Consider the following 11,282-nt stretch of genomic DNA (forward strand, 5'->3'; position numbering starts at 1 on the left):
TTGGTATTTATTTGAAATCCCTCATATTAAAATGTAAAATGTGAAAAATACATTAAAATTATTCAATTCTAACATTACATAATATAATTGAAACTAATCACGAATTATACTTTTTGTTGATTAATACTAAATTACATAATATGTTAATTAATAGGAATTAGTTTTTGGAATGGTGCAAAATTCATGGTACAAATTATTTTAATTGATTATTTTCATAAATTTGGAACATGTTGCAAGGTTGTATATCATATTTTTAAAGTTGAAATTGAGTGTTCTCAATTTAGCATATAAAAACTGGTATAATTAATAGGGTTATAAACTATATTAGATTTGTGATGAAAATTATTAACAACCATAGTTTAATTTAAATATCTTGAATCCTAGTTTCCATAAAAAAAACACCATTAATGCAACGATCTATAACAATTGGATACACTATGGATATGCATCTCAATTTCAACAAAATCTGGAAAAAGTCAAAGGAAGTACAACAATTGGATACTATGGATATCAAATCTCATATTAACAAACAATTTTTGGTGTTCATGTAGAATTGTTGGTGCTAATATCCCTATTTTTACTCTATCTTTCTCTAATGGCGATGATGAATCTTTTGTGGTCTCTGGTGGAAGCAATTTCCAAGATCAGATAGACATATAGCTCATAGTTGGTGATCCAATGAAGCGCGAGTGTGTAGAACGAAAAGACCTCTCGTATGGATCAAATTCAGTCTCTGCAGCTGTTCTACTCTTACGGTAGTCTTCTAGCAAATGTGCCAGTGATTCCATGATTTCTGACATTGGAGGTCTGAATCCCTTCTCCGCCTGTATTGTTAACAACATATTAACATGTATTTCAATTTGCCTTGTCTTTATTACATGAAACATACCTGAGTACAGAGTGAAACCACATCAGCAAACCGCGAGAGAGCCTTGGGGGGAATTGATTTTCTGATGGCTGCTTCAACCATCTGATCCAAGGACTCGTTGTCATGAAGCCGGGAAGACGCCCATTGCACTAGCGAATTCTCTTCTCTTGATTCATTTCTGTTAGTTCAGAAAGTAGGAAAACATGATCACTTAACTAACATCACCTAATTGCATAGTAGAATTCGAATAGATGAAGATCATGTGTGGGTTTACCCCTCGAAAGGCTTCCTCCCAGTTAAAAGCTCGAGTAGAAGCACTCCAAAGGCGTATATATCATCTTTCTGGTCACTAGTTACAGATTGGTTGTCTTCAGGAACAATGCAGCCGGTATCCGTTTCAGAAGCCTATTTAAATCATCATTATAAGGATTGATTGGTTTGGTGCTGTATGTATATTAGTAAACAATATCAGAAACTAGTTTATTGTCTGCACCTTCCTCTGAAAGATCTCAAATATCTGGAGTTTGTTCAACTACATATACATATTTTACCAAACAAAATTGTTTGCTGTCATTGAGCAGGAAAATTGTGTGAAAAACGCTTTAGTATCTAAACATATTATGGCACTAGTTCAAGAAAGTAAGAAATATCCAACCATGTATGTTTGCATATATCCTACGTGTCCTAGGCCCTACCTCTGTCCTAGACCCTACCTCTGCCTGCGATATATAAGGTTTGTTAGGTTTATTGTACCTCGGCTCTAGCACTGTTGATTGTTAGGGGTTTCAAAACAGCTAGGCAGCAGTCACAGATGCGTGGAGTTAGATCTTCATCGAGTAAAACATTAGCTGCCTTCAAATTTCTGTGAGCCAAAGGAGGCATGCATATGGAATGCAAGTAACTGAAAGATGGCATTCAAAATTAGTGTTCAAAAGCCAAAATAAAACTTGGAAGGAGACAGACACGAGATGCTTACTTCAAAGCTCGAGCGATTCCAAGAGCAATTCGAAGCCGAAGTCCCCAAGACAAAGGCACGTATGTGTCAGAATGCAATGCGTCGTCAAGGGAAAGATTTCTTACGTATTCATACACAAGCATATGTTGTCCCTGCTCTGTGCAGTACCCATGAAGGTGTATGATGTTAGGATGCCTTAAACGGGATGCGTTCCAAATCACCTCCAAAAACTGCTGTTCTTCGAGAAGAGAGAGAACCACCATGCTGATGCACTTCACCGCAAAGATCTTGCACAAGACAAAAAAGAATCAGAACGAATACTGTCACTTTTGTTTCTTGATTTAGATTAAACAGTGTGAAGGATATACTTGTCCATCAGGGAACTCTGCTCTGAACACGGACCCGATAGACCCTTCTCCTAAAAAATTAGTTCGGTTGAAACTATTTGTTGCTAATTGCAATTCAGCCACAGTGTATAATTTTGCACCTATCGGTATTCTACTCTTTTTAGCAAAACTTCTCCTCCTATTGACTCTCACAACTTTAGTACGAACTGGAGGTACATGCCTTGGGCCAGCAGTAGGTGAACTGATAGCTGAGACTTCCGGGCTCTCGTCAAGAGCTGTAGATGAGCAATCTGTAATAGAAAAGAGGATAATAGATGATATTGTTAAAAAATTAAATACAGAAGATAATAGTAATTCTTCATTTAACAATATGCAATTGTTAGTGCCTCTTTGAGCTTGCCTCTGGCCATACTGATTGGAAGAGAATGGCGTGAGCCTTCACTACTCTCTGGTCGTCTTCTAAGCTTTCTAGCACGATTATGGAAGCGAATCTTGATGAAAATTGCTAAGGACGCTACCAAAAAAGTAGATCCAACAACCATAATCACTATAAAGCGTATTTTTTTCTTCTTGTGCCTGCTGGATTCAGGCGAAGGATCATTTGTAATAGCACTTGACTCGGAAGATGGAGCGGTAATATTCGGATCAGGCAGATTTTCCATAGGGAAATCCCAGGGTGGACTATTGTTCCCTTTGTCAAACATATTACCCCCAAACCTTCATAGAGAACAGGCAAATGTGATTGAAATGCAAACACTAAATAAGAACATGTGGAAAAAAAAATTCATTGTGGTAGCTTACCACAGATTCTGAATAGATTGGAACTGTTTGGGAATAATACCGCTAAAATGGTTATCTTGAATGTTCCTGAAATGTAAGCATTTGAATCTTTATCATTACCAAAACGAATAGATAACACCTGAAAGATGTTGCCAACAACTTACAGATCTGTTAGTTGAAGGCTAGCTAGAAAGATTACTGATCCTGTGAATTCGTTATGCTGCAAGAACCTGCAAACTCATTCCATCAATCAATAAAATAACACCAACGATACTTTAAGGCATATAATTTGTCTAAGTAGTAATCAATTGGAAGGCACTGACAGTCTTGAGAGGCCTCTCAGCGTTCCAAATGAACTTGGTAGGTCTCCAATAAATTCGTTGTACGATAGGTCCCTGTCAAAACAGTCAATTTAATGCAAAATAGGGAACGAAAAATCTGCTTTTCTTGGTAAAAGCAAGAGATGGTATCATACAGTGAAAGAGGTCATAGACCAATATATATAACTAGTGCTTTGATTCATATTGAGAAAAGAAGTTCATATCATACATTTCTTTGAGAGATGCTAGGCCTGTAAATACATTCCCAACAGGCCCTGACAGAAAATTGTGGCTCAAATTCCTGCAACGAAAATGATCGTAACTGTTTGATAGTAGGTGATGGAGATTTTAGAAGGGGGGGGGGGGGTCAACTTACATATGTCGAATATTTTTCATGGAAGATATCGAGTAAGGTATATATTGGCTTAAATTGTTGCATGCCAAATTTCTGCATTCACAGGGAATTTTACACAGAAATACTTGTGAAAGAATAACGCTTGAATGAAGGTACATTCTGTATGGCAACATCAGTAGAGTGAACCTTACAAGTGTGTTAGATTCAGAGGCAGGCCGTATGGAATTTCACCGTAAATGTTGTTGTTGCTAACATCCCTAGCATAGAAAGCATCACATTTATATATTTATGTAAAATTCATATGAATTTACAATTGCATGATCAAAACAACTTACAGTTGCTTCAAGTGATGGAGATTATTGAGCTGGTAACCAAGGTTTCCACTAATGTTTAGATTGTCAAGTTTGCTGCAAGTTAAGTGAAGATAAGTTCATTGTAGAATATCAAGAAAGTTCCCTCCCAAACAAAGAGTCACATTTCCGAAAGTATCAAGTTTTATAACCGTTTATATGTTTAGAATTGCCATCATTTGAAAATCAGAATTTTTTCATAGTTTAGATAGCCACACTTCATTGGTAATGAATAGAAACAAATGTGTGACTCTTCTGAAAGGTTGATACAACCAAAAATAAGGAGGAATAGTCAAACTTACATTTCGATGATCGAAGAACCAGCACAGGAAACTCCAGTCCATGATTCTTGACAGGGATCACCACCATTTGATTTCCATCCCTTGAGCTGTGGTGGAGTATTAAAAGACCTATACAGATCTTGAAGAGCTTTGACTGCCCAGATTACACAAACAGATCATGCACGGTCCCGTGAGCAATTACAGTTCATTCCTAGGCTACCATACAGTACCGTATAACTAAGCCAAAATGAATTATTTTCATTGTACTTTGTATCAATGCTATCTTTAGTTGACCCATCGTCTAATTCCAAAAGCCCATGGTTCATCGTTTTATTTGGAAGCATCAATAATGTGAATTTAAATAAAAGAAGAATTCCAATCTTTATTGCCATCGTTCTCTTCAAGAATGACAAACGCTAAATCCTATAACCACAAAAGGTGTGGTGCTTGATATTAAGAGAATAAAAGGTCTGGTACTTCATCGTTATCAGTAAAACCATGAATTCCACCGTACTTGGAAGAAAACGAGAATATGGTTCTTCATAGAAATTCAATAAATAATTCACTCTAAGAACGTCAAAATCAACAAAAGTCCAAGAATCGAGAAGAAATACCGTCGGAATTATCGGTATGGGCAGAACCCTGTGGAACCAGAGGCACCAACAACGCAAATACACTGAAGTACAAGCATCTACAGTCACAAATCATGGTTGAAATTTATCTCAGTAGACAAATTAGCCAAAGAATTCCTTAGGAATCGCCTGAAAACACACAAAAACAGAACATCTCAGAGAAATTCTCGTTTCGCACAAAATCCAGATCAAATAATACAACCTATTCACTGTTAGAAGAGACAAATATAAACGTACATTATAGGTATCAAAAGCAGAAACCGACGAAATATGAAACCAATGACAGAAATGATTACAGAAACTCAAGAGTTCTTGATCATATACCTTCGAAGAAGCCTGTAAACTTGTCATCCAGTGAGAAAAAGTGTTGAAGAGAAAGAAGAGAGAAGTGCAGCAGGGAACAAGAAGCGGGTAAAAAGAATAACGGGTGCCACGTCAGCAAACGTACAGTTAGTTTGTTACGTTCGCGCGCCCTTTTGTTGTACGAATAAAGCTTATTGTAATCTATGCAGTAAAAGTCGTACACCAGGGATGAAATCGTAAATTTCACAAGTCTTAGGTAAGAAATACGTAACAATGTTTTTTTTAATTATTTATTTGAAAACAAAATATTTTTATAATTATGCTCCCTTACACGTTTCTCATTTATTAATTTTTGGGTTAGTTTTCATCAAATACGTTATTTTTTTGGTAAAAACCAGTCATTTTCATCAAAATACTATATTTTAATGTATTATGTGTATGTGTAATATCACTTTCTCAGTTGATAAACAAAAAGAGATTTGGTGGAGCCTGTGACTATGGAGGTCGGAAAATTGGTTGTCACTTTCACATTCTCAGTCATCCAAAATTGGTTTGTATCTTGGGCGGTGATGGGAATATAACACTCTCGTGTCACAAAGTTGTAATCGAAAGCTCTGAACATGTATCAAAAGGTCATTGACCAGTGGTATTCAAATTACCCGTAAAGACTCAACCTTTCTAGAGGTCAAGAGTCTAAGGCTCACCAAATGTGAGAAATATGTGTGAGTTTTGTCGTATATAAATATCATATACTTGAAAAAAATATGTATGATACTTCACGGTTCACCCATTTTTTAAATTGATTTTATTCTCTTTAATTAACAACTTTTCAAAAAGATATTTGATCAATAATAATATATATATATATATATATATATATATATATATTTATTTTGTTATAATATATCTTGTATCTTATGTATTATGTTTTGTTGTCCTGAAAATAAAGGGATTTGAATGCTTTTCAACCATCCTTCACAACCTCTTCTTGAAAGGGGTTTCAACCGTGTGGTTAGTAGTATTAGTTAGAGATGAACGTTCAACACGTCTCTAGATCATGAGATGCATTTGGCTGTTTTTGATTTATTTCAGGGTTGATCTTGCTTTCGTTTTCATTCAAATTGTTTATTGGTTTCATATTCCGTTGTGGTTCATTCTAGCTATTATTGATCGAAAAATTAACTTCCGTGCACACCCATTCCTTTTAGTATCGGCCATGCATTGGCTTCTATTAGCTTTAGTCAATTAAGAGATGATAGTTATAGAGAATGCTTTCTCTATACAATCATTGAGAAGATGAAGATCTTATAAGACTTGAATTACATAGAAGAAATAACAGAACAATATATATCTAGACTAAACTATGAACAAATAACAAAAATAGTCCTTAAACTATATTTCCTTTTCGATCTCCATAAGTTCCATCACTTGGATTATTCCCAATTAGAATAGCTACTTCGCTGTCTAGCATGGAATTGGGCGTTTTTGCATCTCCCTGCACAATATCGCTACTATACAAGAATGACTTTCACACCACGTAAAGGTCTTTCTTTGAAGCACTAAAATCAACATGGTATGAGCTTCAAATATCCATCTGTAAAAAAATTATTCTATACCTAATTTGGAAACTTCTATTTTAACCTCGGGATATCTAACCTCCATTACTTGAATCATCCTTGCCAGATGGTAATTTTTTACAGCAACGACTCCAATGTCGTTGTTGCTCTTGGCGACAAGTTTGAATAGAGGGATTGCATCCTTTATGGTGCGTTTGGTATACGTTGGACATGACAGTTAAATTTTCGAACCTTTTCAGTTAAATTGGTTCTTTTAGCTTCAACATGTCTAACAATTTATTATTTATAATATATGAATCGTGTTGTTAACGTATAGCTTAGTTGATAAAAGAGTGAAACAATTTTATTCAAATAAATAAATTATACGAATATACAAACCTTGTAAAAGGGAGGCAATTTTCATAATTTTCTCCTGTTTTAATGTAAACCTTCAAAATGACAACATAAATAATTTTTTTTATTATAAAATCATAGCATTTAATCCTTTGTCAATGAAAGGGATGTTTGAGATTGTTTATAAAAATAACTTATTGATTTATTCAGGTATGATATCGATAATAAATATTTTTAAGTGTTTAGATAGACAACTTATATCGATATCAAACCGATAATAAATATTATTTGAAGAAGTTAAATCATTCTAACTTCTAATAAATTAAATAATTAACAAAGACTTTTATAAAAAAGAATAAGTCTCCCAAAACACTAAAATTTATGCCCATATTTGTATAGATAGTTGACAATAGAGTAGATTGGGTCAAAGGAAGAAAAGAGACATTTGGAAAGTAGTGTAGAAATGGCGGAAGAAGAAGACGATTACATGGGCGACCTCTCTCAGTTCTTACCTTCCCAATCCGAACTCTCCCTAAACCCTCCCGCCCCAAAGGTGAGCTATCCAAATATAGTTATTATCTTGTACATATCGAATGAATATATGATTCAGAACCCTAACTTTTTCAATTTGTTCCAGGTTCCTATATCAAATGAATATGATTCAAAACCCTAACTTTTTCAATTTGTATCAGGTTCCTAGCGTCAATGGCGGTAGTAAAGCAGCTAATTCACAATATTCTAAAAAGAGACCGAAAATCCGAAATTGGCAAGAACAAAGAAAGCTCAAGCGAGAAATCAAGCAAGTAGAAGAGGATAATCGAACCCTAGCTGGCCTAGAATCAGCCATTCCACAGTCCAACATTGGTTTCAAGATGTTGAAGCAGATGGGTTACACCCCTGGGTCTGGTTTAGGTGGTTCGGGTCGGGCTGAGCCTGTGGGGCTGGAGATTCGGCGGTCCAGAGCTGGGATTGGGCGGGAGGATCCTATAAAGGAGAAGCTGAGGAAGGAGGAGGAAATGTTGTGGGAAAAGAGGAGGAGAGAGGAGGAATTGATGTCAGATTTTGGGTGTAGGGTTAAGGAGCGGTGGCGGAATAAGAGGGTCGTTGTGAATTTTCACAAGGCTAAAGGGGTTTTGGATCAATTGGAGAACAAAGAGGTTGTGGAGGTGGAGAAGAAAGATGATGATGAAAAAGAGGAGGGAGAGGATGAAGAAGAGGAAGTGATTACAGAAGAGGTAATTAGTTGCATTTATTTGAATCTTATATGCACATCTCATTGATGATTTTGATTGGATTGAATTCAATATACAATGATCAATTCAGATGGAGTTTGACAGATGGTTTAATTGCTTCATACTTTTAGGTACTTGCATTTTGGCTAGCTGATTGTTAACACTTTTATTGAAAGCATGATTTTACTGCTACTGGGAATTAGTTCTCAGTTCAGTTTTGTTATGTTTAGATCTTTGTTTGTAGGTTTTTGCTGATTATCTAGAGAAGTCAAGATTGCAATTAAGAATCTGTCTCAGAATAATCTAAACTACTGTTACCGGATTTGGGTTTTCTATGTAAAAATCTTGGTGTCAATATCTCCTTTATTTACTTGCATATTGTGTTGTTATTGCTGATATATTGCGAGAAACTGTTAGTGCTAGTAGTTGATCATTATCTTCCATTTCTGCTTAGTTTCAACTTGCTTTGAATTTGTTCTTGAAGATTTGGGGCTGTTTGACTAGTAAAATATTGACTAAACACTGTCACTTTTGTTGTCTGCTTGCACACAATCTTTTTCTTGTAATCTTTTCCTGTCTTATGCTCTCAAGTGTGTTCTTAAAATACTCACAAGTCACAACGTTCAAAGAAATAAAACTTTTGAACAAAAATTCTGTCAAAAAGTTTTGGCAAATCTAGGGTCTTTGCGGAGATGGGTAGATGGCCTCTATACCCGCTTGGGGAAGAGGAAATGTCTGCCTACATCATATAACACAAACCCTAGGATACAGTGGGTGCGTGTGGTTTGGTTTTCTTGGAATAATCTAATACTTCAATGGAATTTAGGCTTTTTGATGATCACAATGGATTTTACTTCTTATTGTGAGTATGGTTCTTGAAGTCCGGCACCCAACTTAGATAATAAGGAGTAAACTTATTTCTTTCTGCTGTCCCTTCTGCCTTCTAGTTTCTCTTGAGGTTATAATAAACAGAGAATAGATGGAGGAAAAAGATCATTACAGGTAGTTAGAAATGCTGGAACCATTACCTTATCTTTTTTGGAATTGCCTTCTACTTTTTTAGATATATTCTAAACTGAGAAATGAAGTGATTAGTTTATCTACATTTTTTCTGGAAAAAGGGTTGGTTTATCTACATGCGGTTAGTTACCACACATGGAGAAATGATAGCTTAGATATGTTGATCAAGTTTCTATGATAAAATGCCTAATGCTCCATCTTAGCCCCATTTGTTTTCTTGTTTTCTTGTTTTCTTGTTTTCATTACATCGAAACAACATTTGTCAATAAACAAATATATGCATCTGTTATAAGGAGTCCAAGAAACTGTGAAGATGATTCATTGAAGAAAGCTTCCACTTTTTACATAATTTTAGAACTTTAATGGAATCAATAAACTGTTTTCAATGAAAAGGGGGAGATGATTTTGCAGACTGTTGAAGAAACTGTTGAATTGAAGTTAGTTAGATTTACTGAATTCTACATTTTAGATTGTATAAGCTTCGGTATACAAAGCACTTCCGTTGTGGAAGTGGTGAAAATAACACCGTAAATATGATGGTGACTCTGTAATGCAGGATTTGCACGAGATATTGATGAAGCTGAGGGATGATTTTCAGTACTGTCTTTTTTGTGGATGTCAGGTGTGTTGCCATTTTATGCTTTCAAGTTCAATCATGTTCAACCACTCTATATATATTCATATGATTTGTGAGCTCTACACACCTCTACAACACACCTCTTCGATTGCTAGCTTAATGTCGATAAATCAATCTGTACAGACTAGGGTCTGTGTAGGATAAGATGTACGCAGACCTTACCTCTGTCCCAAGGTGTAGAAAGACTGTTTCCAAAAAGACCCAGCTTGTAAAAAGTTATAGAAACTAAGATTTTGTGAGAATTTTTTTGCAGCTTCTACCCTTTGTTTGTTTGACTTTTGTTTACTCTATTCCCAGTATGAATCAAGGGAGGCACTGTTGGGTGATTGTCCTGGCATAGATGAAGATGATCACTAAAGGTAAAAGCATCATGGTACCACAAGGAAGTAGCAGTCTAGAGATGATTAATGATGATGGAAGATTTTTGCATACAGGTACAAATTCATGCTTCTCATAATTTCATTCAAGAAAGTAATTTTCTATAGATAATCATACACAATGGTAGTTGTATTTTAAGGAAGATATGATTCTTAGAAGGGATAAAACACTTGACCAATGGTTATCGTGTGTCATAATACTTGGATTAATTACGATTTCAAATACATATGTATTATATAGCCTCGTGCTTTCATGTGGTTTAACCTGCATGGCTGTTGTCAACATTAATTGTTTTCTTGCATCATACAGCATTGCTGTTGAATATGTGAACCATTAGGATGGCTACACACATAAATTGGGTGAAGATGGAAGTTTGACTCGCCGGTTGAAGCCCGCCCATTGGAAGATATATCACACATGTATTGCCTTGTTAGAGGAGATAAGAAGTCGAAAAATCATAGATGCTTTTTATGAATCTAATCAAAAACGAATTGTGTTTTTGTTTGAAGCCTTGAATTCCCTGTTTATATGTATATATGATTTCTAAATCATGAATTCAAATCATAGAAAACAAAACTCTATAGTAATAAATCATTTATAATTAATCAAACCATCTGAAAGTAGCAAATCCCTATATACATAAAAGCAGTAATAATAGAAAGAAAACTAGCAAAGTGCCTCAGCAACAAGTCTTTCTGTAACGCCATCATTGGAGCAGCTTGTTGATCCAAATACTGCTTCATTTGCTTCTATAGAGCATGTTTCTTTTCCAACACATGCCTGCAATTATATTCCCACCACAAACTTCAATATACATCTTCATATCTAATGACAATTATATTATAGATATGAGTAGTTTGTATGTATGTATGCATATATATGTACCTTTTCGACTATGGATAATGCATCGGTTT

General features: G+C 35.3%; 2 protein-coding genes across 3 annotated transcripts; one reads left to right on the plus strand and one right to left on the minus strand.

The window, feature by feature from the left end:
• Positions 1-573: 573 nt before the first annotated feature.
• On the minus strand, positions 574-4,964 carry LOC112508141 (protein STRUBBELIG-RECEPTOR FAMILY 2). Its single transcript, XM_025112921.1, has 16 exons — positions 4,871-4,964; positions 4,278-4,410; positions 3,961-4,032; positions 3,817-3,882; positions 3,647-3,718; positions 3,500-3,571; positions 3,274-3,345; positions 3,115-3,180; positions 2,972-3,037; positions 2,571-2,887; positions 2,192-2,460; positions 1,845-2,110; positions 1,622-1,769; positions 1,143-1,273; positions 890-1,046; positions 574-824 (listed from the first exon to the last, which is right to left on the minus strand). The coding sequence occupies exons 1-16, from the start codon at positions 4,962-4,964 to the stop codon at positions 645-647; spliced, it is 2,181 nt and encodes a 726-aa protein (XP_024968689.1). The 3' UTR covers positions 574-644.
• Positions 4,965-7,506: 2,542 nt separating this feature from the next.
• LOC112507419 (G patch domain-containing protein 11) lies at positions 7,507-10,908 on the plus strand. Of its 2 annotated transcripts, XR_003068526.1 has the most exons (5): positions 7,507-7,654; positions 7,794-8,336; positions 9,910-9,975; positions 10,288-10,424; positions 10,678-10,908. XR_003068526.1 is itself a non-coding variant. In XM_025112000.1 (4 exons), the coding sequence occupies exons 1-4, from the start codon at positions 7,565-7,567 to the stop codon at positions 10,345-10,347; spliced, it is 759 nt and encodes a 252-aa protein (XP_024967768.1). In that variant the 5' UTR covers positions 7,507-7,564; the 3' UTR covers positions 10,348-10,598. The 2 variants fall into 2 exon arrangements, 1 of the variants encoding a protein (XP_024967768.1); XM_025112000.1 differs by lacking the exon at positions 10,678-10,908 and having other exon boundaries at positions 10,288-10,598.
• Positions 10,909-11,282: the final 374 nt, after the last annotated feature.

The sequence above is a fragment of the Cynara cardunculus genome (genome assembly GCF_001531365.2).
Source record: "Cynara cardunculus var. scolymus isolate 2C chromosome LG 2, CcrdV1, whole genome shotgun sequence".
Lineage (NCBI taxonomy): Eukaryota > Viridiplantae > Streptophyta > Magnoliopsida > Asterales > Asteraceae > Cynara > Cynara cardunculus.

What these genes read in the sequence shown, in the direction of transcription:
- LOC112508141 (XM_025112921.1), bottom strand. Translation starts at nt 4,964, where the DNA reads ATGATTTGTGACTGTAGATGCTTGTACTTCAGTGTATTTGCGTTGTTG. An exon ending in CTGAGAGGCCTCTCAAGACT is followed by an intron (nt 3,181 to 3,273) that starts GTCAGTGCCTTC and finishes ATGAGTTTGCAG; the next exon opens with GTTCTTGCAGCATAACGAAT. An exon ending in TCCAATCAGTATGGCCAGAG is followed by an intron (nt 2,461 to 2,570) that starts GCAAGCTCAAAG and finishes TTTCTATTACAG; the next exon opens with ATTGCTCATCTACAGCTCTT.
- LOC112507419 (XM_025112000.1), top strand. Translation starts at nt 7,565, where the DNA reads ATGGCGGAAGAAGAAGACGATTACATGGGCGACCTCTCTCAGTTCTTA. An exon ending in AGGAAGTGATTACAGAAGAG is followed by an intron (nt 8,337 to 9,909) that starts GTAATTAGTTGC and finishes TCTGTAATGCAG; the next exon opens with GATTTGCACGAGATATTGAT. An exon ending in GTCTTTTTTGTGGATGTCAG is followed by an intron (nt 9,976 to 10,287) that starts GTGTGTTGCCAT and finishes CTCTATTCCCAG; the next exon opens with TATGAATCAAGGGAGGCACT.